The sequence below is a fragment of the Nomascus leucogenys genome, chromosome 22a, assembly GCF_006542625.1.
Source record: "Nomascus leucogenys isolate Asia chromosome 22a, Asia_NLE_v1, whole genome shotgun sequence".
Taxonomy (NCBI): domain Eukaryota; kingdom Metazoa; phylum Chordata; class Mammalia; order Primates; family Hylobatidae; genus Nomascus; species Nomascus leucogenys.
In genome coordinates this window covers 139,577,468-139,605,319 of record NC_044402.1, presented here as the reverse complement: position 1 = coordinate 139,605,319, position 27,852 = coordinate 139,577,468, and the positions used below count along the sequence as shown (strand labels likewise).

The 27,852-nt window shown below is 52.4% G+C and overlaps 1 protein-coding gene across 4 annotated transcripts in view; it reads left to right on the top strand.

Moving 5' to 3' along the window:
• The window catches only part of HDAC4 (histone deacetylase 4), a 354,090-nt gene that overhangs the window by 190,794 nt on the left and 135,444 nt on the right, over positions 1 to 27,852 (top strand). For 3 of the 4 annotated variants that reach the window (XM_030804317.1, XM_030804318.1, XM_030804316.1), the window contains exon 4: positions 16,480 to 16,724. In XM_030804317.1, the coding sequence (XP_030660177.1) occupies positions 16,480 to 16,724 (245 nt within the window). Of the gene's footprint in view, positions 1 to 15,502; positions 15,580 to 16,479; positions 16,725 to 27,852 lie in introns of those variants that run through there. The other variant, XM_030804319.1, reaches the window with a different exon arrangement.

The window sequence follows — 27,852 nt, the reverse complement described above, 5'->3', positions numbered from 1 at the left end:
CACAGAGTTTTCCTTCCTAGGTTCTAAATTTTGCTTGATTTTAGCCCTGTCATGTCATTTAAAATAGTCCTTTGTTGCCTGTATTTCCTATAAATTGGCAGTTAGATCTAGAGGTTTGATCAGATTCAAGCTTGGTTATTTTTGGCGAGACTTTATAGATGCAGTGGTGCACCTCTGTTGGGAGGCAACCAACCATACCCATGTTTGTGTGTGTGTGTGTGTGTGTGTGTGTGTGTATGCATATATATAACAGCCGTATTTTAAAAAATTTATTTAATTACTTTTTTTTTTTTTTTTGAGACAGGGTTTTGCTCTCTTGCCCAGGCTGGAGTGCAGTGGTGCAATCTCAGCTCACTGCAGCCTCTGCCTCCCATACTCAGGCCATCTTCCCGCCTCAGCTTCCTGAGTAGCTGGAACCACAGGCATGCACCATCACACTTGGCTATTTTTTGTAGCTTTTGTAGAGATGGGGTTTCACTATGCCTCACAGGCTGGTCTTGAACTCCTGGGCTCAAGTGATCCACCTGCTTCAGCCTCCCAAAGTGTGGGATTGCAGGCACAGCCACTGGGTGTGACTAACAGCCATATTAGTTATCCAACAAATTCTTTCCTTCTTCTTCTTAAAATTCTTTCTGATGGATCCTGTCCCAACCTGACTGCTGCTTTGGAGGTGATGTGCTTTATTCCTGGCAGTTAAGGTGAAACGTTACTGTATGAGCTTAACATGTCTGAAGTTCCTATTTTATGTCCCTGACCTCTACAACACATGGGTTACAGACACTTTAACACTGAGCACCCCTTCCCCACTCAACTCTTGTTGTTCTCTACTATTTAAATTGTCCTTTACTTCAACCCCACAAGTTAGGTAATCTTCTTCCTTCTTCCTTCTTTCTTCTTCCTTCTTCTCCCTCCCTCCTCATCCTCCCCTCCTCCTCCTCCTCTTCTTTCTTCTTTATTCTTCTTCCTGTGTTGTTCAGATGAAGTCTGTTTAGATTTCTCTCTGTAGTCCCCAGTTCTTTGCTCACCTTTTCTTCCTCCCCCTTTCTCTGCCCACCTCCATGTTGTTGATCCTCCCCTGAAGGCTTCCTGGTGAGGTTTTTAAACTCTCTTAGTTTTCAGCCTGGTATATGTTTATATCCTGTGCTTTCTTGCAGAATAGCTTCCCTGTGAAAGCGATTCTAGCTTGACAGCGGCTTTCTCTTAGTTCTCAGAGGCTCACTGGTCCTGGCTTCTGTGACTGCATTTCCTTTGTTGGATAAGTTGCCCATATTGCGGGGTCTTCTGGACTCTGTCTCGGTGGTCTGCTGTTTCACTTTGAAGTTGTCTTGATTCCATTTTGCTTTTTCATGCATGGTTGTGCTTTCTGTGTCTGTAGATGCATGTCTCCCACCAGTTCTGGAAAATCGTCGGCCATCTATCTTCAAATATTTCCTCTCCAGAGTTCTGACAGTATGTAGAGGTTTGCAGCTCAGAGCACAGACTCTGGAGCTTGAGTCCCTGGCCTAAATGCAGGCCTTGCCACCTGCCAGCCATATGGGGTAGGGAGACCAGGCAGGAAGGATGAGTGCCTGGAGGAATTCAGTGCTGAGGGGCAGAGGCGGTTGGGGGACGGGGGAAGATGGGGAGGCCCTAGCAGTCAGCGTTGATGACAGGTGAGGTAGGGAGGAGCACGGGCACCTTTCCTGTGACATTGAGTTAGCTCTTTGACCCAGGTAGCAGGGGTTAGCTCCGTTGGGGGCAATGGGGACCCTAAGAGGCTTTGGTGTCTGAGAAGAGAGGAAGGGGCCATCAGAGGCCCCTCTTGTGGTCTCAGCACCTGCCCTCATAGGAGCTCCAGAGGATAGACTTGGGGTGCCCTCTGTCCTGGAGGGTTGGATGCAGGGTTGAAAGCTAACCCATTTCCAGTGTCTGGCTGTAGAAGGGAGAGAAGCAGCAGACTCTCCGTGCCAGGCCCGGGATGCCTGGTCCATCCCTAAGCCCTTCCTGAACACACCTCAGTGGTGCAGCCCTCCACGGACCCTCTCTTCCCTGAAAGAAGGGGTTCTTGGGCCAGCGTAGGGGCTGGCAGTGCAGATGGCAGACTGTAAGGGCCGGTTTCATTGGATGTGATCTGAGTCAGAGCCCTCTGCCCATTTCCCTGGGGCCCATCGCAGCCTGCCTGCCAGGTACCTGCCGTTCCTGACATTCTGCCTGGGAAATCCTGTCTGTGTTCCAGAACCCTCTGCAGTACAGACACCTTCCCCACGGAGCCCAGCGTATTCAGGCTGCCTTTCCTAATAAAGCCCAGGCCGAGTCACCGGGCCTGAACTGGAGGGCCCGTGGCCCGGGCACAGGGGCCGCTGCATCGTGGTCAGCATTGTGGTCAGCTGTCTATCTGCAGTCACTACACCTGCACAGCACGGGGACACCAGGACAGAGGCTGGCCAGCAGGGTGCCCCATGCAGAGAGGAGCTCACGGGTTCACAGAAGCCACCAGGCTGGATGCTTAGAAATGAGGACTCCTGCTTTACACAGGAATATGAGGTTTACCTAAATCTGCTTCGTTTTTCGAGTGCTCTTCCCTTCATTCTCCTACACTATGAAGAGCTTTTTATTTCCTTTGGAAGAGAGAGCTCGATGGATGCATTGGACCCAAACTCCTAACCAGGAGCTGTGGGAAGGGCACTGAGGAAACGAAAGCCAGTGTTTCTTTCTCCCTCTGTACTGGAGAACAAATCAGCTCCTGTTTTCTTGATGCCTTATGAAGCAGGAGTGTTTCTGAGTCCTATTTGAATCCCTTGAAGCTGATAATTCCATTTTAGTGTCGTGTCTGCATTAGTACCTCGCAGTCCCTCGTCTCCGCTGCTTTGCATACAGAAGGTTTTGCAGACTGAGGAAGCCCCGGCCGCAGCTGGGGGTGAGGGATGGGGGCTGCAGTGAAGTCTTTCCGTGCTGGACTATGGGGCCGGGATGGGCAACTGTCTGTGGTCGCCTTGGCAGTCACCACACCCTCCTTTTACAGAAGACAGTCAGTCCGTGGACGTTCAGCTCATGCATGTTTTAGAACCCAAGTCTGTTTCAGTTAAAGCAGTTCAGCTTAGAGACCACAGGACTCATGCTGGTTAGTGATCGTGGAGGGAGGGATAGGCAGGTCCTTTGGTTTCTTTCTTATATCCTGAAAGTGTAATTTTTGTATTTTCCAATGAGCCTTCTTGGCTTCTAGTTAGAGTAAAAAATGGAATTTTCTAAATCTGAGCATGTTCAAACGTATTTTTATCCTTGACTCATGTGTGAAGCTGACACTGATTTTGCTAGAATAATTCTGTTATTAAAAAGGGACAGGGAGGATTCTTCCCAGGTGCACCTGTGTCCACCTTGTCTGTGCTAGCTGGGCACCCACTTGCTGGGGGTTTGGAGTCTCCAGGGCTGGGCATCCACACTGGGCTTGCTGAGCTCTTCCCGTTGGTGTTCCCCGCTCTCTCGCTGGAACAGTGGACAGGTCAGGCCCTTGGCCTTCTCGTGGTAGCTTCTGCCTGCCACTCTATAGCACAGGAGACCTGCAGGGCTGTGTGCCTGTAGGGCTGAGGCTCCACTCAGCGCTGCCAGCACCCAGGAGTCTGGGCTTGCTGCCTGGGCTGTGCCGCGCCCCGTAGCCTATATCCAGGTGCGGCGATCAGTCTGCTCCTGCTCAGGCGGCGTGCACAGGTGCTTCCTTTCTTGTCAATGCTCTTTGCCTTCCTGGTGCTCAACTAACAGGACATGCCAAAACCTGCAGCCCTGCGCCCACCTGGGCACACTCATGGCATCCTGATCACTGGGTTTATCACCCTGGGTGATGAAAAGCTTTTTCTGGGCCTGCTGTTTCGTCCCAGAAGTGTGTGGAGCTCATGAGGCCAGGGGGTACAGCTCCACCGAGGAAGACTTGCCCTGTCTCTCCTGGACAGTGATTCTCCATGTTGCATGGCCCTGCCACCGCCACTCCTGTGTGGATGGTGCATCCTGTTCCTGTGATGAAGACCAACCCACACCCATGCCAGCCCTTCTCCCAGAGCTCCTGTTGCCCTGCCACAAGTAGACATCCTGCTGTCGCCCCTGTAGATGGAGGCCAGGGTGCCTTCTCCAGAGTCACCCTGCTGGGTCTGAACTCACACCCCACCCAAGTCTACGCCCCATCCACTGCCCCACTCTGCCTGTCTCCAGATGTTACCTGTGTCTTCTCTTCGTGTCTTAAGTCCACACTGGAAATTTGGAGAGACCAGGTCTTTCTATCTGAGTGTCCTGTGAGACAACCTAAAGGAGATTCTGGGTGGAGATTACTCTCATTAGGCTTTCCTGACAAATCCCATCCTACTGTCTGGTACTGGAGACTGCAGAGCTTCCTGCTGTAGGTAGTCCCCATCTTACGCCAGTGTCCCCTCAAGCTGGTTCCAGGGTTCGTGGATGAGGTGAGGGCATGGAGACAGCCAGCCCTCCAGCAGCACCCCGCTCGCCTTCTCCGTCAGAATGTTCTCGGTCCAGTAGACTCGGAGAAGCCCTGGGATGCTGGAGATGGCTGCGGGGGGGGTGGAGGCTGGGGGAAGATCCTGCCAACTGCAGGGACCACCCTTCTCAGTGGCACAGATTTGGGCTGAGTTCATACCTTATTATGCGTGCATCTACTTAGGCTTTTTTTCTGCTAGTAAGAAAGCAGTTTGAAAACGTAGATTTGGAAGGTGCTTTGAGTTTGGTGGAAGTGAAAGCCGATTTACGTAAAAACAAAAAAAAAAAGACAGTGGAGTAAAATGCACACCTGGTATTAATTGTAGCTTTTTATTTTTAGCAGTGAAAATACTGTTTCAGGAATGTGTCGTTTCCGTCTCTGTGCTCAGCAGCCTGGGCTTGGCCGGGCTTCCCCTCTTGTCACCTGTTTTCCTGGTGCTGTTGGGAAGGGAGGTGGGGCCTGGCTGTGCCTCTGGGGCTGTTGTCTCAGCTTTGAGCAGCTTTGCCGGAGCAGATCTTAGGTTGCCGCCACGGCCCCAGGAGCTTTTTAGGAAAAAGTGCCTTTATGCACGGAGAACTGTGGGCTGTAGGCTCTCAGCGAATAGTAATTACAGGGAGGCCTGGCCTTTGGTCAGGAATGAAACCAAAGCCCAAGCCACACAAAGCGGGCTGAGGGGTTGGGCGGGCCCCCGGTGCTGGCTTTGGAAGACCATCAGCTCCGGAGCAGAAGTTCTCAGGCCTCAGGGATGCTTGGGTAAGACCCAGGCCCTCTCACTGCTCCCAAATCCCTGTGTTGCTGACCACACCCAGCCTGAGGAACCCCCCTGGGTGACCTGTGAGCTCCCCACAACACTCCTTCAGCCCCTGATGTTTCCGGCAAGACCAGCCTCCTCTCACTGTTCAGCCAGGTTAGGATGCCAGGGTTCTGGTTTGCTGTGCATTAGTGTGTGGCCCTGGGCAAGTCACTTAAATTGTCTGTACATCAGTTTCCCACACCTGTCGAGCAGGGTGTCCCTTAAGTGAATTAATACATCAGCACTGAAGGCCATGGGCCAGAGTTCACCCCGGGCCCTGTGATGCCCTGGTAGTGAAGAGGGCAGGCAGGCAGGGGAAGTTTCCTGTGTGGGCCCTCTCCCGCCTCCTGCTCGAGCGGGAGTCTCCTCTGCTGCAGTTCTCAGGGAGCCTGAAGAGCTTCACCTCCCTTCTTTTCTAGAAGGCTAAAGCACGGTGCCATCCAGGCCTGGCCATGTGCTGCAGCTGCCTTCACGCTAGAACTCTGCACCGAGAACGCAGCTCCGAGCACGGCGTCGAATGCAATCTGCCTGTGACACGTCTCTCTCCCGCCCAGCCCCACACAGAGAAAGCCTCCCCTGTGCATATCCATAAATACCACTGTATCTTCTCTTTGCATTTATTTCTTTACATTTTGATTTCAATGGAAAGCAATACCTTCTTCTTGCACCATAATATTTTTTATTTTTTTTTCAGGCATAGTTTAACTAACAGTGATTGTTAACATAAGCTTTTGTCTTTGGCGTTGCATAGATACATGTAAATGAGAGAAACAGAAGTGGCATATAAAAACTCACCTACATATGAAGCTCCAAGGTAGGGCCACTTAAGTTACGTATGTTATCTACAGAATAGTTTTAAATCTTTACCTTAAAGAATACTTCTACTCTCTCTACCTTGTCTCTACTTTGCGTGCGTGCCCCTCCCAGCCATGGTACATACAGCAGTTGTAATTCAGTTAAGAACACTGGGGGAAAATGACATCGCAGGTAAGTCAGTGTTTGGAATGGGCCTCAGTTATGACTGTTCAGGCCTTTGAATATCAGTTTCAGCTCGAGGTGCTCTCCATAGCTCTGAGGAGGGATGGCAGGTCAAACACGCGTGTCTATCCCTTAGGAAATTCACAAAAACGCCAGTAAAGATCGATAGTTCGTAAATCCCAACCCAATAACAGCGCTTACCTCCGTCTCCAGACTGTGGTCTCTAAGACTGTTTCCCAAGAAAGGGACCCACACAGGGGTCAAGAAATGTACAGGAAGACGGCTGGGCGCGGTGGCTCACGCCTGTAATCCCAGCACTTTGGGAGTCCGAGGCAGACGGATCATGAGGTCAGGAGATCGAGACCATCCTGGCCAACATGGTGAAACCCCGTCTCTACTGAAAAAAACAAAACAAAACAAAAACAAAAAAATTAGCCAGGCGTGGTGGCTGGCGTCCAGTCCCAGCTACTCGGGAGGCTGAGGCAGGAGAACGGCATGAGCCCAGGAGGCGGAGCTTGCAGTGAGCCAAGATCACGCCACTGCACTCCAGCCTGGGCGACAGAGTGAGACTCCGTCTCAAAAAAAAAAAAAAAAAAATGTACAGGAAGAGCCCAAAGCATCTGGTAGCAGAACTGGGCGCTGCTCTGAGAGAGCACTCACGGGGTCTGGAGGGCCGCCCGATCCAACCACAAGGCTCCTGCGCATCAAGGACGGGACGGTGAGCATTCGTAAACAGTGACGGGAAAAACACACCCGCCTCACTGCTCGCGTTTGGAGGACGCCGCGAGACCCACTCAGGATTTTCAGACATGGGCAAACCCAGGAAGAGAATCAAGCATGACACTGCCTTTCTCATAAGCGCTGTTTGTGAGAGTAACAAGAGAGTTGATCTTGGATTCCTTCCCGTTATAGAAATGGTCCTGCTAACACATGGAGAGGGGCTGATGGGACTCGAAGAGCTCTGTTTTTAACCCTGATGCGAGAATCCAGTCAGTGATCATTTCAAGCCTTCACAACACAAAAAAGCCACCCAGAGAGCAGGGGTTCGCCTTAGGTCTTGCTAGGAAATCTAAGCTGCCTCTGACTAGGCCTCTCGGTGAGCGTCCAGCTTTCAGAAGAACAGGGGACAGAGCCTTGCTCGTCCGCACCAGGGTGTAATCAGCAAAGTGCAGATGACCCGATGTCTTCAGCTAATAAATTATCGGGGGCGGGGGAGGTGGAAGCAGAAGGTCGGGGGAAAGGGTCTTAAAAGATACATCAGCTAATTACAATGTATTTAGATTATGATTTGAACAAAATATTTAAAAGTATTTATGAAACTATGGGGACACTTTCTGGCTACTTCGTAATATTATAGAATTGTCCATTTATTTGCGTGTGTTGATGGCATTTGATTCAGAAGTCTTCCTGGATAAGATGCAGTGACGACTGGGGCCTGCTTCCCTGTAATCTAGAAGGTGGGGAAGTGGTCGGGGTGAGCAGAGGACCTGAGATCGGCTTGATTACACTATTCTTCATGCTTTTGTGTATTTTCGGAATTTCTCATGAAAGATAAAAATATATATTCCAGAGAAAGGTCATAAGCTCACAAAGATGGGGGGAACAGAAGAGGGGCGACATGAATGAGAGCCTGGCAACTGACAGCAGGTGACAGAGTCACAGCGATTCAGCAGACCCAAAAAACAGATCTCAGCCAACCACGAGGAGCACTGAGAACTCACCAGATGGAAGTTGCACTGCCACAAAGGGGTGCTCTCCAGCGACTGTGATCCTGAGGGCCTCTGCGTGGGGACAGGAGCAAGCTGAGGATGTGGGTACTGTAGCAAGAACAGGGGGGCTAGTCACTGTTTCCACAGCAAACACTGAGTAGGGGGTCCCTCCCTTGGTACACTGAAGGCCCAGCTCTCACCCTCCAGTCCTAGGATGGAGAGGTGTCTCCCGTGGACAGTAGGCCAGCGCTAGGGGAAGGTTCTCTGGGCACTGAGCTGGGGGTTCCTGATGATGCCACCTCCAGTCACCCTCCATGAAGCCTGGCATTGAGAAGCAGACTGTGCCCATAGTTGGCAGGTGGTTTTTGTGCCTCCACTCACACTCAGCAACACATAACCAGGGGCAACCAGGCACCTGAGGGGAGGCTTTTGCAGGGACGGTGGAGAGCAAACAGAGACTCCACAGGGAAAAGAAAACTTGTCACCAGGCTTGGTGGCTCAGGCCTGTAATCCCAGCACTTTGGGAGGCCACAGCAAGTGGATCACCTGAGGTCAGGAGTTTGAGACCAGCCTGGCCAACATGGAAGGAAGGGAGGGAGGGAGAGAAATGAGCTGGGCATGGTGGTGCACACCTGTAATCCCAGCTACTCAGGAGGCGAGGCATGAGAATCATTTGAACCCGGGAGGTGGAGGTTGTATTGAGCCAAGATCGCACCACTGCACTCCAGCCTGGGTGACACTCAACACACACACACACACACACACACACACACACACACGAAAACTTTTAGTGAGCTATCATTACTATCTTCAGAGACTAGACAAGATATTTTATCCAGGAAATATGAACAGGATGAACAGGATGACATTAAAAAAAAAAGAATATCCAGGGTCCATTGTCCTCTGAAAATGGCTATTTCATTTGTCAGAAACAAAATAGCAAAAATCATGAAACCTCAATTAAAAGGTTAGAATATACATTTAAGGAAATCACACATGAAGAAGTGTGTAAGACAAAGACAAGGAAAACAGGGAGGATGGAAAAGACTGAGTGTTGTTCTGGGAGGTCTCCTACTCAAGGGCTAGGAGTTCCAGGAGGAGAGCATGGGAAAGGGGAGCCCTTGATGAAGTGCTTCAGGGAGCCCCTCGCGATGGGAGCACGGGAGCTGCCGTCTCCAAAGGACCAGCCAGGCGCCCAGCAGTGGGTGTGAAAGGCCTTCACCACACCACACAGCTTCGAAATTTTGGAATGCTGGGGACCTCGAGAAGACCTTATAGGTACCCGGAGAGAGACATCGAGTCACACATAAGATCCAGCATCGAGTGGCGCCCATTTTCCTGACAATACTGGGAGAGGAAGACAACAGAGCTGTGCCTTCAGAATCCCGAAGGCGAAGGATGGTCTTCAAGCTGGAATTCTATACCCAGCCAAAGTCAGGACGCGTGAAGGGGAGAATCGACACATTGTCAGACGTGCAGAACTTACTCTTATGCCTCCCTTTTTAAGACACAGCTGGAGCCTGAGTTCTGCAGAGTGAGAGGATAAACCAAGGAAGACGATGACTGGGACAAAGGAAACGGGAGACTTCAGGTAGGGCAGAGACAGAGGGAGTCCCCCGGAGGAGTCGGGCCCGTCCAGGCCAGCAGCAGTGCAGACAGACAGAGCACCTGCCCAGGGCGAGTGGCACAGCTTCGGAGGCAGTGTCTGGGCTGGCCTCACCAGACTGACTGCCTCGCTGCCTAGACCTGAGGATGCAACACTCCACCCCTTGTCTGTGCCCAACCTCTGTTGACCACGTGGGCCCACTCTGTCCTCCTTGCCCCACTGCCTCGATTCCCCGAGGTCACTCATTTCTCCAGGGGAGTCTTCTGCCCAGCTCCCACCTGCGAGCTGGAGGTGGCCACCATGGAGGGCAGCTCACCCCCAAGACCACACCTTCTGGCACCTGGTTCTGCTCCACATGACTGCCCTGCCAGATGTTGGACGGGGTGCACTTGGTTTCCTGGGGGTCACCCATGGCTTCACCCCGGAAGGAGCTCTTGTCCCCTGTCCCAGAAGCTGACGGCAGACTCGGACTCGAGACTGTCCTGTCCCGGGAACCATCGTCACCTCCTTCCACGGCACTGGTGCTGCTGCCTTCAGTCTTCAGAAAGCAAAGGGCGTGTTTTCAGGGCCACATATATGCAGACGTTATTATGCTAGCAAAGCAAGAGGCCACTTAACAAAGTCAAGATGTTGCTCACGGGGTAGGGGGTGCATGTGGTTTGAAGGGACGCAGTGGGTGACGTTTGGGCCTCATTGAAGCGGAGGATGCACCATTGCTGGTTTCATTACTGTTCTTTTACTAAACATACTTGTTCTTCAGCATGGATGGCACACTGCACAATAAATAAAGGGTGAAGGACATGGTAGCTAATCATGCATTTCCAATGTGCTGTCTCCCTCCTCCTCTGTCCCATCCTCTCTCTTCCCCCACCCCCACACACAGGCAAAATGTCAGTGTAAGAGGAAATCATGGTTACATAGTTGAAATATCTATTATTTTTCCCTTGATTTGAATGAGTCATTCTTTACTTGAAGAGACCCTAAACGTTGACTGTGTTTCCTAAAGAATAGTGCCTCTTTTTCTTCCATATCTGTGTGATGGCATGAAATCGTGTCCTGAGAAGAGGGCCTAAGCATGTCATGGAAAATTAGTGTGCTTCTTCACGAACATTTATTTTAAAAGAGCGAGAGAGAAGGAGACTAACAGATTTTTCTGTTGGTGATTGAGAATTCATTCACAGCACACTGGCCATCTCCCATTGGACTCTGAATGCGGCCTTTGTGCTTCCACTGACGTCAGGAGTCTGATTGTCTTAATATGTTTCTCAAGGCACAACCTATAAAAGCCATTTTCTGCTGTACCATAGAATATTCATGAGAATACAGACTTTTTTGTTTTGATGCTGCATTCTTTAAGTAGAGAAGGTTTTATTGTTTTCTTCAGGGTGCTTTGGGTCAAAAGCACTAGCAGCTTCTGTTGGGAACTTGTGGCATTTTGAATGGTTTTTGATACAGAAATAGCACAAGTCACGTCTGACACAGCCGTAGGCGCACGAATGCATGAATGGGATTGTGGTTCTCATCTCCGCAGCTGGTGTGTGGGGCCGGGCCTGGGACGGCGTGGGCCTCATCCCACCCACCCGGCTCCCGGGGTCCTCATGAGGAAGCCCTCGGGAGCCCTGAGGTGGGTCTCCTTGCCCCGTGAACGTTGAATTTGTGTTATTGGATCCAACATAAACACAGCATTGTCTTCAGAGGTGAGCGATGACCATGGCCGGAGGTGCACATGGGATGCAGGCGGCGTGTGCTGCTGTTGATTTTCTCTGCTGTGCTCTTAGCTTACTTTAGCAGAGAGTGGAGTTTCATGTGGCAGTCTGGTAAACCAAGGCAATGTGAACATCTCTTCCTCACACTGAGTGAAAATGCAGGAAGTGCCGTGGTGAGAACAGCGACGGCATTCTGCTCATTGGTGCGCCCGACTCCCCAGCCTCGGCGCCCACCGAAGTCCCCTCTGGCTGCACCGTGGCAGTGAGTCCAGGCTCCTCCTCAGCAGAAGGTGGCTGCTCTGCAGGGCCCCTCGCCTCCCTGCTCCTTAGGGACCCGCAGTCTCCCGTGTCCATAGGGAGACGAGCACCGAGCTGGAGACACAGCTCTGCAAGGAGTAACTCGCCTCTCACCGGCACTGCCAGGGGCGGATCAGCGCCAGCAGCTTTCAGCATGCGCTCAACTGCTGGAGAAGCTGGAGTGGCTGGAAGGAGCCCTGCCTGCCTGCTGTCCTCCTCAGTTGCTGGCCTTGGCAGCTAGCTCTAGGGTGACCCAGCAGGGGCCTGGACGAGTAGGAAGCAGCTTCCCAGCTGCAGTCTGCATCATCCTCTCTGCGCTCTCACAGCATGGAAGGTTTTAGCAGAAAAAGGAGTTTGGAAGCGACATTCAGAAGATTTGGGCAGCAGTTTCTTCCCCCATGGGGTCCTGTCTTTTGGGAGTGGGGAGTGCTGGGCTAGGCTGCTCACTGGCTTTTTCACAGGTGGTGGAATTTAAGAGCAGACCTGGGCCGAGCTGTGACCTTTCAGGTGATGCACACACGGGAGGTTCAGCTGTGTGCCTGTGAGGAGGGCAGGAGCGTCACCCAAGCTTCAGAAGAGAATTCCCCGGCAGCGGCGTGGCGTTCAGCATGTTCCGTGTCTGACTGTTTTGATTGTCTCTCAGTCCAGTTGACAAATTCCTTTTAAGATGAAATTTGAATCAATTTGCAGAACCTATACAAATCTCCAAGAGAACAGCTTAAAGAACAGATCAAAGAATGAATGCCTTTGGAATTAAAGCATTCATAGCTCTTGAGTAGACTGAATGGAAAGATGAGTTGTACATTAAAAAAAAAAAAAAGAAAAAAAACACGGGCAGCCCCCTCCATCCCACCACTGACGTGTAGGTTATCCAGATGAGGCTACATCCAGGGAGCAATTCTCAGCTTCAGAGGGCGCTGCGTGTCCTCCTTGGCATCCAAGTGAGTGCATCTCCTCCATGCTCAATGGTGAATGCTGGCCAGTGAGGAACCTCGTGATCTTCTCCATTTCTGAAAACTCCCAGGTGGTGGGGGCCATTGCCCCACATCAGCACTGACCCCTCGGGTCTCGGATCTGGCCAGGTGCCTGCGTTGTGATGGGAATTTCAGTATATTGAATTTTGCCTCTGACCCTGATGAAATAGCTTCAGTGGCATTTGCATCAAGATCATGTTAGTGTCATCTTTATTAGAAGCTTTGGAGCAAACATGAACTTGGGTTTCCTTTTAAGATGTTCTGTGATTCCAGATTCAGGGAAATCTGAGAAAAGTTTGAAGAAAGAAAATTCCACTCGGCCAGCAAACCGTGAGTGTGCAGAGCCTGCCCTGCCTTCCCCACTTCGTCCTGAGAAGCTGGGTCCTCCCCGGCACCAGAGTTGCTGCTGCTTCCCCTTGCGCCCTTGGCTGCTCTTCCGGCCCCAAGCCTGAGTGATACTCTAGGATTGCAGATAGCAGGCTGGTCTCTGGGCTCCCCCGTCCCCATGACCCTCCACTTGCACCAAGACCATTGGGTCCTTGCCCAGGCAGCCCCTGCCCTCAGTGAGACGCAGCCCACTGTGGGCCCTTCCCCTGGGCCTGCCATCAGCTCCTGTGCTCCTCGGCGCCCCAGCGGCTGCCCTGGGCCCGTCCCCACAGCACCTGGCACACAGCAGGAGCCATTAATGTTCTTTGGGAACTGAATGAGGAGTAGAAATGCGGGCATGTCATGTTTTTGAAGTTAATAAAAAAGATCCCTTAAAAGTTGCTTTATGTTCGGTTTTTAAAGAGATTAACACCAGACATTTGCGATGCTGCCCCCTCCCTCCATCTGTGAGAAATTAGAAATGGAAGGGGATGTGCTAAAGCCAGCAGCGGGTCAGGCTTATGCCCAGCGCCTGTGGTGGGACCCTGTTTCTACATGGGACCTTGGGTGACAGCGGCACATCTTATAAGCAGGGGTCCCACCCAGGCCTCCCACACAGGGACAAATGAGGCGAGGCGTAGGCAATAACCCAGCTTCCAAGATGCAACGCTGTGCAGTTACTTATTCCCTGTGCTTATTTGTTCAAGCTAAAATGTCTCTGTTTGACCAAACAAAAAGAATATGAGAAAGACCAGTTTCACCTACAAATGTAGACACCAGCATTCTGAATAACCTGGTCTTTGTTCATGCTATTTTGTTTTTCTAACTTTATCCCTTCCTAGAGATAAATGCAACTTTGTTCTTCTAAATTATATAAGTATATGCATTCTTCGATGGATTCACCCATGGATGTTGACTGTGTAACTTAGAAGAACAAAGTTGTGTTTATCCCTGGAAAGCACAGGCCAGTTCACCTGAGGCGCTCTAGGAAGTCACTCTGCAGGGCACTGGTCCCAGGAGAACCACGGGCCAATCACAGCCATGAACGCGGAAGAGGGAACTGGAACCTGACAGTCATTCAGGAGGCTGTGTTTTCAGGAAAGTGTTTAGCACCCCCGTGCTTGTGAGAGCTGGACCCGCAGCCCCCAGTGCCCACAGCAGGGAGCCTGCCAGCTGAGTCTTCTTCAAGAAGCCAGGCCCCATTCTCTTTTCTCCAAGTTTGCTGACTTAGCTCTCCTCCCTGCCTTTCATATATTTTATTCCTTAAAAGAAAGTCTGAAGCAAATGTAGGTGAACACTGATGTTTCATAAAACTGGCATTGCTTACGCAGTTTTTCCATTTTGCTATATTTTGTCATAAAAATGATCAGAAAAGGGAAGAAGGGAAATGAATAGGGTCCAGTCCTCACCCACATGTGGGGTGGGGGGGTGGGCGGACCCCTGCTTTCTGCTCCTGCACATAGAACAGTCCTCACCCATGTGTGGGGTGGGGGGTGGGCGGGCCCCTGCTCCCTGTTCCCTGCTCCCGCACATTGAACACGCAGTTTATGTGTATAGATTCTTCTCACATAATAGCAGATGAAAACCTTTTACTGTGTCAAAGTCGACACCCAATTAAAAACTAAATACATGCATTTTAAAAGTTGGGGGTTGCACTTCACTGATTTGGGAAAAGAAACGGAAGAGAAACAGAGAGGAGGATTTCATTTAAAAAACAATAATAACAACGAGGCAGCCCATGCTGCTCTGTGGAATGTGATCAGATATATTAAGAAGCTTCTGTCACCTTCTGGGTTGCTTTGTGTCTTTTCACTGTCCAGGAAAGTGGCCTGAGCTGTTCTTCATGGCCTGAGGCCTGGACACTCCTTGGGTTCAAGCCAGTCCAGCCAGGGCAGCCAGCAGGGCCAGGTTAGGAGCAAGATTGACTGTGGTGGGGCAGGGGAGGGGTGAGGAGACAGTGAAGTCAGCCAGGGAACCTGAGAGCACCCCTCACCTGGGGCGCCAGGAGCTCAGGTGACTGCAGCTCCCACGGCTAAGCGGCAACCCAGGGATCAGAACCGCAAGCTCCAGACAGTGCCCAGGCCTCCCCCAAAGCATTTTCCACCCTTTTCTGAGGAGAAGGCTGAGTCCTGGGACCAGGACCTCCAGTGGTTTGGAGACAAAGCCAGTGTGGGACCTGCTGCCTGGGCAGTGACTGTGGAAATGCTTTGCACCAAGGGGCAGCTGCCACCTATGGGCTGTTTCACCCGAATCGGTGGCTTTGAGACTGTGGAGTGCAGGGTTTCCTAGGAACTGAGTTGCTGACAAGGCCTGGCCTTAGGCCAGTCCAGAGACGGGCTGAGTGTCAGGGTGGACGTGGGTGGGCCGTTCTCAGGGAGGCACCTGGACGAGGTCACGCCCAAAGGTGCTGACCCTGAGGGGCGAGGAGCTGTTTTCTCAGCAGCCCTCTTGTTGGCCCAGACACCCCTCTGAGCTTGAGACCCTCCTAGAGAGCAAGGCCCCACCTCCCGCCTTGGCCCAGGTCACGTGAGTGTTGGTTACGGGGAGCTTTCTGAGGGGTGGGCCTGTGGGAGGGGAGCAGGCAGGCTGGGCTCTCACTTGGATTCTCAGTGATGTTTTCGGCAGAGCCACGTGTCTGAGAAGTGACACTGGGATGTCCCTGGGCTATGCCAGGAGCAGTGCTGGCTCAGAGTGAGTGCCCGCATGCACTGCATGCATTCAGAATAGGGACCTGCTGTAAAAGGGGTACGCACGTCAGGCTGTTTGTGATATCTGTAATTTAAACCTACCCTTCTTCCTGCGTTACTTTTCTCACTTTCATTTGGTATTGATTTGTAAGGAATGAAATTGATTCGGCTTCTGTTCCTCATCAAAATTACTTGTAGCCTTTTCTCAATAGCACATTAGTACAGGGCAGAAAATCCATTTCTTCGCGAGGTGCAGAAACGCATGCCCAGAGGAATGCACTTGTGCCAAGAGCCAGGAGCACGTCTTGTTGGCTGTGTCTGGTAAACATGTTTTCCAAGGCGGGCACTTGTCTCGCCATGGAAACGGGCTCCAGGTATCGAGCATCTGTCTGGACCACTTCTGGGGCACACACTGTTCTTGTGGCTCTTACAGCGGCGCAGTGACTTCGATGGAAGAGGAGGAAGAGGAGCAGAACAGGCAGTCTTCCTAGCTGAGGGCTGGCGCCTGCTCTTTTCCTTGAACAGCCGGAACCTTTTTCTTTATTTTTCTCATTATTGACTTCTAGAAATGACGTCAGCAAGGCCTCTGGGCCTGTAGTGGGGTCCTCTGAGAGCCGGCCTCCCTGGGAGGGTGGAGGAAGGAACAGGGATTGTGGAGTGTGTCCTGGCCTGGCCTTCCATGGGCTTTTGTGGTTTTTGTCCTTGAGGAATGGGCCCCAGAGGCCTCTGAGTCTTGCATTTTGAGTTTGTTGGGCCAGAGGGGGATGGGGGAGAGGGGTATCCAATCCTCAAATGTTCACAGGCCCCGCCCCGTGAAGGTGGCCAGTGTGTTGGGCGGGGGCTCTGGGGCCCGGGGACGGCCGAGGGCGGCAGTGACCGGCTCTCCTGCTTGTTCTTCCCACAGTGGATGTGGCCACGGCACTGCCTCTGCAAGTGGCCCCCTCGGCAGTGCCCATGGACCTGCGCCTGGACCACCAGTTCTCACTGCCTGTGGCAGAGCCGGCCCTGCGGGAGCAGCAGCTGCAGCAGGAGCTCCTGGCGCTCAAGCAGAAGCAGCAGATCCAGAGGCAGATCCTCATCGCCGAGTTCCAGAGGCAGCACGAGCAGCTCTCCCGGCAGCACGAGGCGCAGCTCCACGAGCACATCAAGGTGAGGCGCGGTGCGCGGGGGCGGGTGGGCCAGGCCTCCGGCGCCCTCAACTCCCGGTGACTCCAGCCCTGCGTCCGCGGAGTGTGCCGGGGCCCCAGGCATGACGCGAGGTTCCTACAGGAGGCCTTCCGCGTTGGGATGGTAACACCAGGCCACAAACCGCGGGCAGCACTTCCGTGTATTGTAGAGGACGTGGTGCTGAGTGGGAACAGCGGTCTCAAGTCGTCGTGTGGAAGCACATTCCAAATAGGAAAAATGCTTATCACCTAATTTCATCTGAAGCATGCTCAGAAATAGAATAGCTGCCAAAGGAAGAAGCACCAGAACCTTAATGATCGTTGCTGGGAGGTGTTTTGACAAATCTGTGTGTTTTCTTTTTCTAAGACTTTTCTGTATTGTCTATTTTCTCTACTAACCTTTTATAATTAGAAAAAGATAATATTTTCTTTTAATTTAAATGTGGTAAGAAAAAAACAAAGACTTTTTTTGGTACTTACTCTCTACAAATATTTAGTCTGATACCAGATTTTAAAATTAAATCAATTGGAAATATATACTAGTGATATGTAGCAAAGTTATATTATATAGTTGGCAGGCTAGTTATGATATCTGTGATTATAATATGCTGTCACTGCATTTAGAACCATTTAGAGCAACACCATCTAATAGAAATATACATGAGTATATTAAAATTCCACCAGTAATCTTAAATATTCTAGTGGTCACATTAAACAAAGCGAAAAATCCCACAAAACCAGATTATCTGTATCTGTGTAACAAAATTACCGCCAACACTTAGCAGTTTAAAATAGCAAGTTTGTATTGTCCTGCTCTGTGGGTCAGGAATCCCCGAGCAGCTTCACTGATGGGGTCTCCCATTACGTTGTTACTGAGATGTCAGGCAGGGCTGTGGTCTCATCTGCAGGGTTGACTGGGCTGAGGTGGGAGGAGCTCCATTCAGGCTCACTCACATGGCTGCAGGCAGGAGGCCCGAGATCCTCATCCACAGGGCTGCTCACAGCATAGCAGCTGGCTTCCCAGAGGGAGCAACCCGAGAGGAAGCACGGCCAACATGGAAGCCACAGGGTCTCTCATGCCCTGATCTGGGAAGTGGCAGGCCGCCACCAACACTGTTGCTGTTGTTGTTCATGCTAAGTCTTGGCAAGCCACTGGGGCCTAGACACGTAGAGCATCTCCATTCAGGCTAGCCGCGTTTTGAGCCGTACATGGTTCGAGGCAACTGCTGGACAGCACAGATGTAGGGCATCAAAAGCTAGGACCGTATGCTGCCTGGTGCTTCTGAGATGCTCACATGGTCCATGGGTGGAAGTTGTTCAGCTGAGGTCTTGGCTACCTGGCGTTAGCCCACACACAGATATTAGTGTGCCCACCTAGTGTGCAGAGTAGCTTAGGGGTGCATCCCTCTGTTTCTGCCCTAGCTGGTAATTCTCTTGACCACAGGATCCCAGTCTCCCTTCCTTTATATGTAAGACACTTTGTTCAGTGTCTTTATTTCATAATCACTGTTGAGAAATGGAAGTAAAGTAGTGTCAGTTGTCTGTAGACTTAGTGGCAGATTGTGGGGGAGGCTGCATCCCAAAGCTGGGCTGGCCCTGGAGGACAGGCTCAGGGACAGCTCCGTGTCCCCTCTCATGGGTGCCAAACCATTCTGTGAGTGCCTGTGCTTCAAAGGTGAGCCCTGAGAGCTCTGTACTCGGCCCCCTCTGGCCTTGAGGGAACAGGGACTGGGAGGTTTCTGGCTGGACCCTGTGGGGCTGCTTGTGGGCTCTGGGTCTTTGGACTTGGCACCGTTGCCTTGGCATTTGTTGGCTTGGAAGTTGTTGCTGCTGCTTTTTCCCAGATGCACGGGCCTGCTAATGTCAGTGTTTGACAAACCAAGGAGAGGACACTTTCCTGAGCTCTTGAAGTCCATGCTTGATCGTTTTTACCTTCAGATTTCAGAGCAACCTAGCAGCCATGTGTAACAAACACATCACTTGTCCCTGTGGAGATTGGCCCACCAGCCTCACTGGGACCCTGTCCACTTTAACAAGCACACTTGAGTTGAGGGTGGGGCAGTTGAGAGCTCCACAAGCACCATACCCTTTGGGATCCGTGTGATTCTGACACTCCTGGCAGGTGGGACACGAGAGAGGACACAGTCTTCACTTTACTGATGGCGCCGCTCTGTGCTGTGGACAGGCCAGTCTTGCCTCCCTCATGGCCTGACCATGGGCAACTGCAGCTGGCTTCTGTTTTTCAGGCCTGGGAGAAGAGTTTTCAAGCTGACTGCAGGAAACAGGTGCATGCCAGGCAGACGGCGCAGGTCGGGGGAGTCACTGCAAGCAATCTCTGCAGCCCGCCCAGGGCTTCGGCTCACCAGCCTTTCCGTGATCTGCCAAGAGCAGCCCTCAAGAGGCCACTCGTTTTATGTAGTTTTTGCGCCATAGGCTCACATTCTGTGACTCCTAGAAGTAATTTTTTAAAATGAGTATCGTAGCTCCTTCGTATTCTGCATGTTGGCAACCCCACATCAAGCCTGAGGACTCCCCGACAGCAATCTTGACCCAGGCACTGCCCTGTACCTCTCCAAAGTCCCTGTCGGCCACTCGTCCCGCCTGCCTGGGGGACATGAGGACCGCTCGCTCACTCCAGCTTCCCTGCCTTCCTGCAGCCCAACACAGATCCCGGCTGAGGATGGCCTCAGGGGCTCCTGCTGAATTCCATTTTTCCTGTTGTCACTGCACCCTGGTGAGCCCTGCAGTCCTCGCGTTGATCCACCTGGAGCATTCACAGCGCGTGATTAGGAGACCCCACCCCAAAGCCGCCATGGGTGTCAGTGCAGAGCGAGGTTAAGGAGATGGGATTGTTGATGTCTCATTCCGTGCTGGCTGAATTTGTAGCTTTTACAAGAAGAAGACATAGATGAGAAGCTGAGAAGTAAGCCTAAGCCCTGTGTGTTTGACCGGGGCTCCTCAAGGTAGTCCTAGGAGGCCAGAAGACATAAAGAAGACACTAGAGTTGGGGTCAGTGCTGCCACCTCAGGGCGAGGCCAGGTCCCACCTCCAGAACCCTCTGCCTCTCCTCTCCTGGTGCCCCAGGAGCTGGCTTCACTGCTTGGAAGAGAGCACCCCGACCCCAGTCCTCATGTCGCTCCTACAGGCCAGGCCTTCAGGCCATGCTCCTCATTCCTGGAGGGGTCCCTGGGAGAGTCCCCCCCCCACCCTCTGAGAGATGGCCTGAGACCCTAGAACAATGGCGCTGAAGCCAGTCTCTGGGCCAGGGTCTCAAAAGCACAGGAAGAAGTTCAAGATTGCCTTTCTCTTTGCATTTTAATCATTTATTTCTTCATTAAAATAGACATTATAAAAGCCATTTGAACTACATACATAGTGGTTTCATTACATTAGGGGGCTTTTGTTTGGATAATTTAAACTCTCTTTATAAAGCCATCATATTGTTAGTGACATTTGGCAGTGGTGTTTGTCAGACAGATTTCTTGAACAGAAAATCTAATTAGTGTCATTAAATCATCAGTGAATTTGAATAGAGTTTTATAATTGAAAAGGGAATCATTTTTAAAATATAACTTAAATTATTAATGTTGGGTAAATAGGATCTTTTAGGAGAATTTTAATGCTCGTGGTCCCCTTGGACTTTCTGGTTTCCTGGCTGTTTGTGGTGGTTTAGACACAGCCTCGCCTCTCCTTCTCGGACAGTGCTTTTCCACCTAGAAGGGGATCCCAGGTGAGCGTGGAAGTTCTCTCTTGCACTTCTGTGTTTTTGTTTGTTTTTTGAGGCAGTCTTGCTCAACTGTTGCCCAGGCTGGAGTGCATTGGTGCCATCTCAGTTCACTTCAATCTTCGCCTCCCAGGTTCAAGCGATTCTCATGCCTCAGCCACCTGAGTGGCTGGGATTACCAGCATGTGCCACCACACCCTGCTGCTAATTTTTGTATTTTTGGTAGAGACGAGTTTTTCCCATGTTGGCCAGGCTAGGCTTGAACTGCTGGCCTTAAGTGATCTGCCTGTCTCAGCCTCCCAAGGTGTTGGGTTTACAGGCGTGAGCCACCGCGCCCGGCCTCTCTCTTGCATTTGTGATCAGTGCCTCCCAGAAGAGTATGGAGGGGGAGGATACAAACATAGATACCCAGAGAGGGTCCAAGGACAGGCCACGATGCTATGGCTAGAGCATGCCCCAGGCTGGCGAGTAATGGAGCAAGGGGCATGTGGGAGACCCCAAGCACAAGACTGGGCCCCGGCACCCCCCTCAGGCCGCATCTCTCCCCAGGAGGCACAGGGCACCCCCCTGCAGGGCGCATCTCTCCCTAGGAAACATGGGGCACCCCCTGCAGGGCGCATCTCTCCCCAGGAGGCACAGGGCACCCCCCTGCAGGGCGCATCTCTCCCCAGGAGGCATGGGGCACCCCCATAGGGCACACCTCTCCCCAGGAGTTAGGGTACACCTCTCCCCAGGAGGCATGGGGCACCCCCTGCAGGGCACATGTCTCCCCATGAGACATGGGGCACCCTTCATAGGGCAGACCTCTCCCCAGGAGATACAGGGCACCCCCTGTAGGGCATTCCTCTCCCCAGAAGACACTGAGGCACCCCTGTAGGGCACACCTCTTCCCAGGAGATACAGGACAACCCCCATGGGGTGCACTTCTCCCCAGAAGACACTGGGGAACCTCCCCATAGGGCACAGCCTCCAGGGCAGACACTGAGGGACCCTCCCATAGGGCATAGCCTCTAGGGTAGACACTGAGGGACCCCCCCATAGGGCACAGCCTCCAGGGCAGACACTGAGGGACCCCCCCCATAGGGCACAGCCTCCAGGACAGACACTGAGGAACCCCCCCCCCCACCCATAGGGCACAGCCTCCAGGACAGGTACAGGGCACCTTTTGTATATAGGTTGCACATCGCCCTCCTGCAAGGCTTACCGTCTCTCCCTGCAGTGGTGTAAGGTGTGCCTTTTCTTCCCTAACTTCAGAGTATTCCCAGTCGAATGCATGAAAAGTAAAAATCATTTACATATTGTTTTAGTGTGCATGTCTTTTTTTTTTTTTTTTTTTTTTTTTTTTTACTAGCAAGGCTGGCCTCTTTTTCGTGTGTGCATGTGTGTGTGTGTGGTGTTTGTGTGTGTGTCCCTGTGACTTGTGCTGTGGAGAGCACAGTGGGTAGGTGAGAGTTTTCAGAGCTGTTGAGTTGATAGTGTGACTCTTCCTTTCAGGGAGGGACTAACGTGGAAAGGAACCTAGTTTTCTGGCACTGGGAGCATGGGTCATGATCCTTATTCTCTTTAATACCTGGCCGAGGAAGCTGAAGAGATGTTGCCCAGGCCCAGCTTTCCGGTCACCTGAGGCAGCTGTCAGCATTAGAGCTCACCCGAGCTGCGCCGAATGCCTGATCCAGGGGTACGGTGGGGAGGCGGGGGCAGGAGCACACTCTTGGTTTGGAGCAGAGTCCCTCTGTGGTGCCTCTGGGTAAAGGTTAAGAATAGACGGGAAGACCTCATGCACATGCTTAGCATGAGCTGCCTCCCAAGCTAGGCAGAGGCACATGCGCGTGGCAGTGGGCAGAGGGGCCAGGTGACCCATGGGGCACGTGGGCACACACCTGGAGAGCCATGGGTGCCATGGCCCGACCCCAGCTGGTCTGCACCTGGTGTTCCCATCCATGGGCGGCAGCTTACCGTCCGTGGCGTCCCCTCTTCGCCCTTTCCTCCTGGCTCCTGCCGCTGTATGTGGGTGCGGCATCTCCCCACTCTGGCGTTGTTCCCCTGGCAAGTTGAAAAAGAGACACAAGAAAGTCAAGAGTTTACTTTTTAAAGTGAAAATCTTTTTGGGTTACCACTTGAATATTTGTATATTAAATTCTGAAGTCAGAGTCAAAGCAGCTAAATTCTGGGGCTCCTATATTTGGTTCAGAGTTCAGTGTACGCGTAACGTAAACTTAAAGTCTGGTTAGAGTAATAGGATCAGCTATGACTGGTTTTGTTTTTGCTTTTCTTAGAAGAATGAGGTCGTAGTCATCTTATTTTAAATCGCTCATTATACTTTCAGTCTGCAAAAAATTGCTTCCCAACAGCCCTTCCCCCATGGAGTAGTCTAGCGTGTAAAGTTAGTGAGGGACTAGTTGCAGACAATTTTAGCTAATTTAAAAATAAGCGCATCTCAAAGTCCTGTTTTTCGAAGCCTGAATTCGGTACTCCAGTGACACACCTGCCCTCCAGAAGCCAACTGAGGGTGCCCCACGGAGAGGAAGTACCTATTCACGATGCTGGGGAGTGGGGCGGGAGTGAAGAAGAGTGACTTTACCATCTTCCCTTGTGGTTCCAGCATTTTCCGAGCACTCCGAGGGCAGAGGGTCCCTGTGTCTTCTTTGAAGGTCAAGAAATAGGCCTGACGTCTAAGGTTGTGCTGTGAACAAGGAGTGTTGAAATTCAGTCTGTCCTGACCGCTTTCACTTTGCAGGCTTTGCTCTACAGATAATCTGTTATAAATCTAATAAGGTGGAATGCCTCCCTACAAGTAGCGAAGCTGAGATCACACAGCATTGCCGGGGGCAGATAGGGAATCTGTCACTGTTTGTGACTGCTGGTTTCATTAAAACTCCACCACAGCCGTGTTTCTGGGAGTTTTGCCTTCCTGTGAATTTTAATCCCCAGCAGCCATGGTTGTTGCTTTCATTCTTTTTGAAATGATGGTGGAAAGAGCTCACTTTCCTTCTGGGTTCTGGCTGACAAGTAGATACTGTGAGACTGCATTAGGCTGCATCTGTCCGCTCTGCGTTTCCGCCCTGAGTGAGCTCTGAGCAGCGGGAGGGAGGGAGCCAAGGGGCCCTGTGCAGGTGACAGCCAGAGAGGAGGGGCTCGCCATAACGAGGAGATCAGTTCAACAAAGGATTGTTTGTTTTCTGAGCTGAGAAGCACCCCGAAGCCCTGTGGGTTGTACGTTTTACAGGTTAACCTGCCAGTGGCATTCCCCATCTGCAGACAGTGGCCCAGGGATGCTCTCGGGGCACCTTTCCCTGTGTACACAGCTCCGGCTCCCCAAGGCAGAGTCTTGAATCTGTACATGCCCAGATGTTTGTCCTGGTAGAGGGACTTTGCTTGCGTGTGGCGGCGAGGAACACCGCGTCAGGAAGGTGTGCTCCAGGCAGTATCTCCCTAGCCTTGAGGGGGCCTGATTTTGCCTTAGGATAACATTTAGTGTCTGCAGGAAGTCGGCCTCTCTAGGTGACATCTTTCAAAAGTGACGGTTTGATGATGATCAGGCCGCACGGAGGCGAGCCCAGGCCAGCTCTTCTGAGTGTTCTCCCCATGCCACCTCTTCCAGGCCTCACATGAATCCTTGGGGCAGGTGCCACATTTAACCCAGCATGAAGAGGTTAAATATTTAGGTGCAAGTGCGCCAGCAGCGAGCAGGCGGGCGGAGCAGGGTTTATCAGCCAGGCAGCCTGGCCTGGGCACTGCCCTCCAGCCAGCGTGCTGCCGGCCGCCTGTGAGTCTTCGGAGGCCAGTGCTGCCCAGATGAAGGGCATGCAAGAGCTTGCTTATGTTGATCCTACCATCCCCAAGAAGTTCATTTAAGTTGGTTGTTCGGAGTTAAGTTTTTGCCATGGGAAAGATACAGGTGAGATGCTTGGTGTGTGCAGCCAGCCCTGACAGCCCTCCCTGCCCCTCCTGTGCACACGCTGCTGCCGGGTGTGGTGGGATCCCCCTCTCTCTCGGCCCACCCAGGCCTCCTGCCTTGCCTGTCCCCACACATCTGCCAGGAGCAGCACCCCTGCTGGAAGGCAGCCTGCAGGTGCACCTGCCTGGGTAGGGTATTGCCTGAGCCCCTCCTCTCCTCCCCCCTTCCCTGGGTGTGGGCCTACCTCCCGCCACCTCTGCAGCTCTTCTGTCCCCGTGCTCCTGGCTGGAATTGAGTCCCACCCCCTTTGGGAGGGCTGTAGGTGGGTGGGTGTGTTTGTGGACAGGGCATTTTGTCTCGGGGAGAGCAGCAGTTTCTGTCCCCAGTGTCCAGATGGGTGGGGAGGCTGGCTGTGGGCCGCAGGCTGCAATGGCCCAGCCCAGGTGGGCCGGGAAGGACCAGCGCTGTGGTCTCCGTCCTGGAGGCTGGGGCGGCCTCAGTCCAGAGCTGTCTGCTGGGGTCACTGCAATGGGGCAGGCGGTTTCTGCCCGGGGACCCTTCCTCGGGGTGGGCCATGGGGGGCAGCAGCCCAGCACACCCTTCCATCCACGTGGGGCACTCATGAGGGGCAGTCATGTTCGTTTTGCTTGTTCACTGCCACCGCCTGTTTGAGGTTGCCGAATGCCATTTGGTTGGCCAGTGCCTTTCTCTGTCCCTTGTCTGGGCTGGGGGCTTTGCTTCCAGAATGGAAGAATGAGGAGTTTTACCTTACAAAATTATACAGTTGATGTTACATTTAACATTGTGAAAATGATGTGATTCAAATTTCACACAAGTCACAGACACGCGGGGTGACTGGCACGTCTCATCTTGAGGAGGAAGAGGCTGTGAGCAAGCTTTCTTCCCTTTCTTCCCTATTTACAAGTGGCAACTGGCTGAGTCCTCAGCAGTGGGAAGCGAGGCCCAGGAAGGGGATTGATGCCCCTGGTGAGGCCATTCCTCATCCCCTGCACTGCCTGTGACCATGAAAGGGCTTGGGCCAGGCCGCTTTTGCAGGCTGAATCTTCCCAGAAGCCTAGGGGTTTGAAAGGTGTGTGTGCCGGGTGCCGGGGGGCTGAGCTGCACCTCCAGGCTCTCGCAGGAGAGGGTGTGGTGACCACCTGGAAGCCGGCTGTGCAGGGGCAGCAAGGGTGGGGAGCTCGCCAGTCGCCTCAGGCCTCTCGTGAAGAAGGACCCAGCAAGATGCTGGAGATGTTCCCGGACACACACTTTCTGCCCCCGTCACCTTGCCAACGCCACTGAGGGTCAGCGCCCACAGAGAAGGGCAGCGCCCCTGCACGCTCACAGGCACCTGGAGCACACGTGCTCACTCCCATGCACGCACACTCACATTCAGAACACACACTTGTGTGCACAGGCACGTTGATGTGCATGTTCCTCCGTGCAGGCAGCCCTGTTGTCTTGGAGCAGCAGGACCTGTAGCTGAAGGCTCACGTCGCCTCCCTCCCTGAGCACGCCGCGTGGGCTCTCAGGCTGTGGCGCCTCAGGGACCCAGCGCCCCATCCCTGCTGGCCCTACTCTGTCGGGGTTGCCTCTGCCTGTCTTTTGTATCCTTTTCATCTGCTTTCCTACCCCTCAGCCACTTTCATTTTCCTTTGTTATCACCTCTTGCTCCGAAGTGACGCATATTTGTTGTAGAGCGGCAATCAGTCCTGACCTTTTTGGCACCAGGGACCGGTTTCGTGGAAGGTGGTTTTTTCTGTGGACAGGGGTGGGGGGTGGGGCAGAATGGTTTTGGGATGAAACTTCCACCACCTCAGATCATCAGGCATTAGATTCTCATAAGGAGCGTGCATCCTAGATCCCCCACACGCACAGTTCACAACAGGATTGCACTCCTGTGAGAATCTAACGGCGCTGCTGATCCGGCAGGAGCTTGAGCTCTGGTGGGAATGCTCCCTAGCCTGCCACTTGACTCCTGCTTTGTGGTCCATTTCCTAACAGGCCAGGGACTGCTACCCGTCCATGGCCAGAGGTGGGGACCCCTGTCGTAGAGGGATTGAAGAATACACAGGGATGACAGTGTGACGTGGGTGGCATCCCATGGACGCCAGTCCTGCTATGCCAGCGCAGTCACTCATGGAGCACAGGCATCCAGTGGCTGCCTCGCATGCACACCCCACTCTGTGCCTTGCTCATCCTTTCCCTGGCCTGAGCCTCATCCTCCAGGAAGAACCACCAGCTGGTGGAAGCCCCACTCTGGAGCCAGCCCGGACCCCCTGATTCACTAAATTTCCTCCACAGAAAGTTCCTTGGGCCACTGTGGTTGCCAGGATGCCTGCCCACCCTGTACCCTCTCACCATCCCCTCTTCCTCCATAAGCAGAGCAAGACCAACAAAAAGCAACCCACCAGTGGCTGGGTGAGGCAGCTCACGCCTGTAATCCCAGAGCTTCAGGAAGCTAAGGCGGGAGGATCATGTGAGCCCAGGGGTTTGAGACCAGCCTCGGCAACAGAGCAAGACCTTGTTTCGTCAAAAAAGAAAAAAAACATATCTGGGTGTGGTGGTGTGCACCTGTAGTCCCAGCTACTCAGGAGGCTGAGGTGGGAGAATGGCTTGAGCCCAGGAGTTCGAGACCAGCCTGGGCAACATAGCAAGACCCCTTCTCTACAATTTTTTTTAAATTAACTGCCATCTATTTGGGAGTCTGAGGTGGGAGGATCACTTGAGCCCAGGAGATCAAGGTTACAGTGAGCTATGATTGCGCCATTGCACTCCAGCCTGGGCAACAGAGCGAGACCCTATGTCTAAAATAAAAAAGACAATGGGACAAGAGACAACTTGTAACTGAGCAAGCACTGGGGACAGCAGACAGACCATGACAGGGACACATGCGGGCCACAGAGGGTGGCGGAGAGGCTCTCCTGGGCAGGCAGGTGGCAGAGCTCCTCACACCTGTGGAGGCATGGCACTTCCTCTGGGCTGGCCCAGGGGCTTGTGTGGAAGCTGAGGAAACTGTGCAGACAGAAACCTGGAGTGTGCGAACAAGAGCGGAGCCATCTCAGAGGGGCGGAAGGATGTGTGGGAGCCCTGGAGCCCAGGCTGGGTCCCAGGACAGAGGTGCTCTGGGTTTGCGGGAGTCCCTCTCAGGGTGTCCGGTCAGTTGTACCTTCCCACACTGGTCAGCACCAGGCCAAGTTGCTCTTTTTCACCTTTTCTGATACCATGAGTGAAATGGGAAATGTTCACTAGTGAGCTTGAACATTTATCCCCATTTCTTTTTAAACAGTTCTTCTGTGCATCTCTTGTTCTTTTTTTGCCCAACTTTTTAGTGGGCTGCCTGTCATATTCTCATTAATGTATAACCACTTACATAAAATTTGTATGTCATAAATACTGCAGTTTTTCTTTTACCTTCTGCCTTTCAATTGTTATTAAGACAAACATTTTATGTCTATGTGAGTTTTTGAAATATGAGATATAATTTAT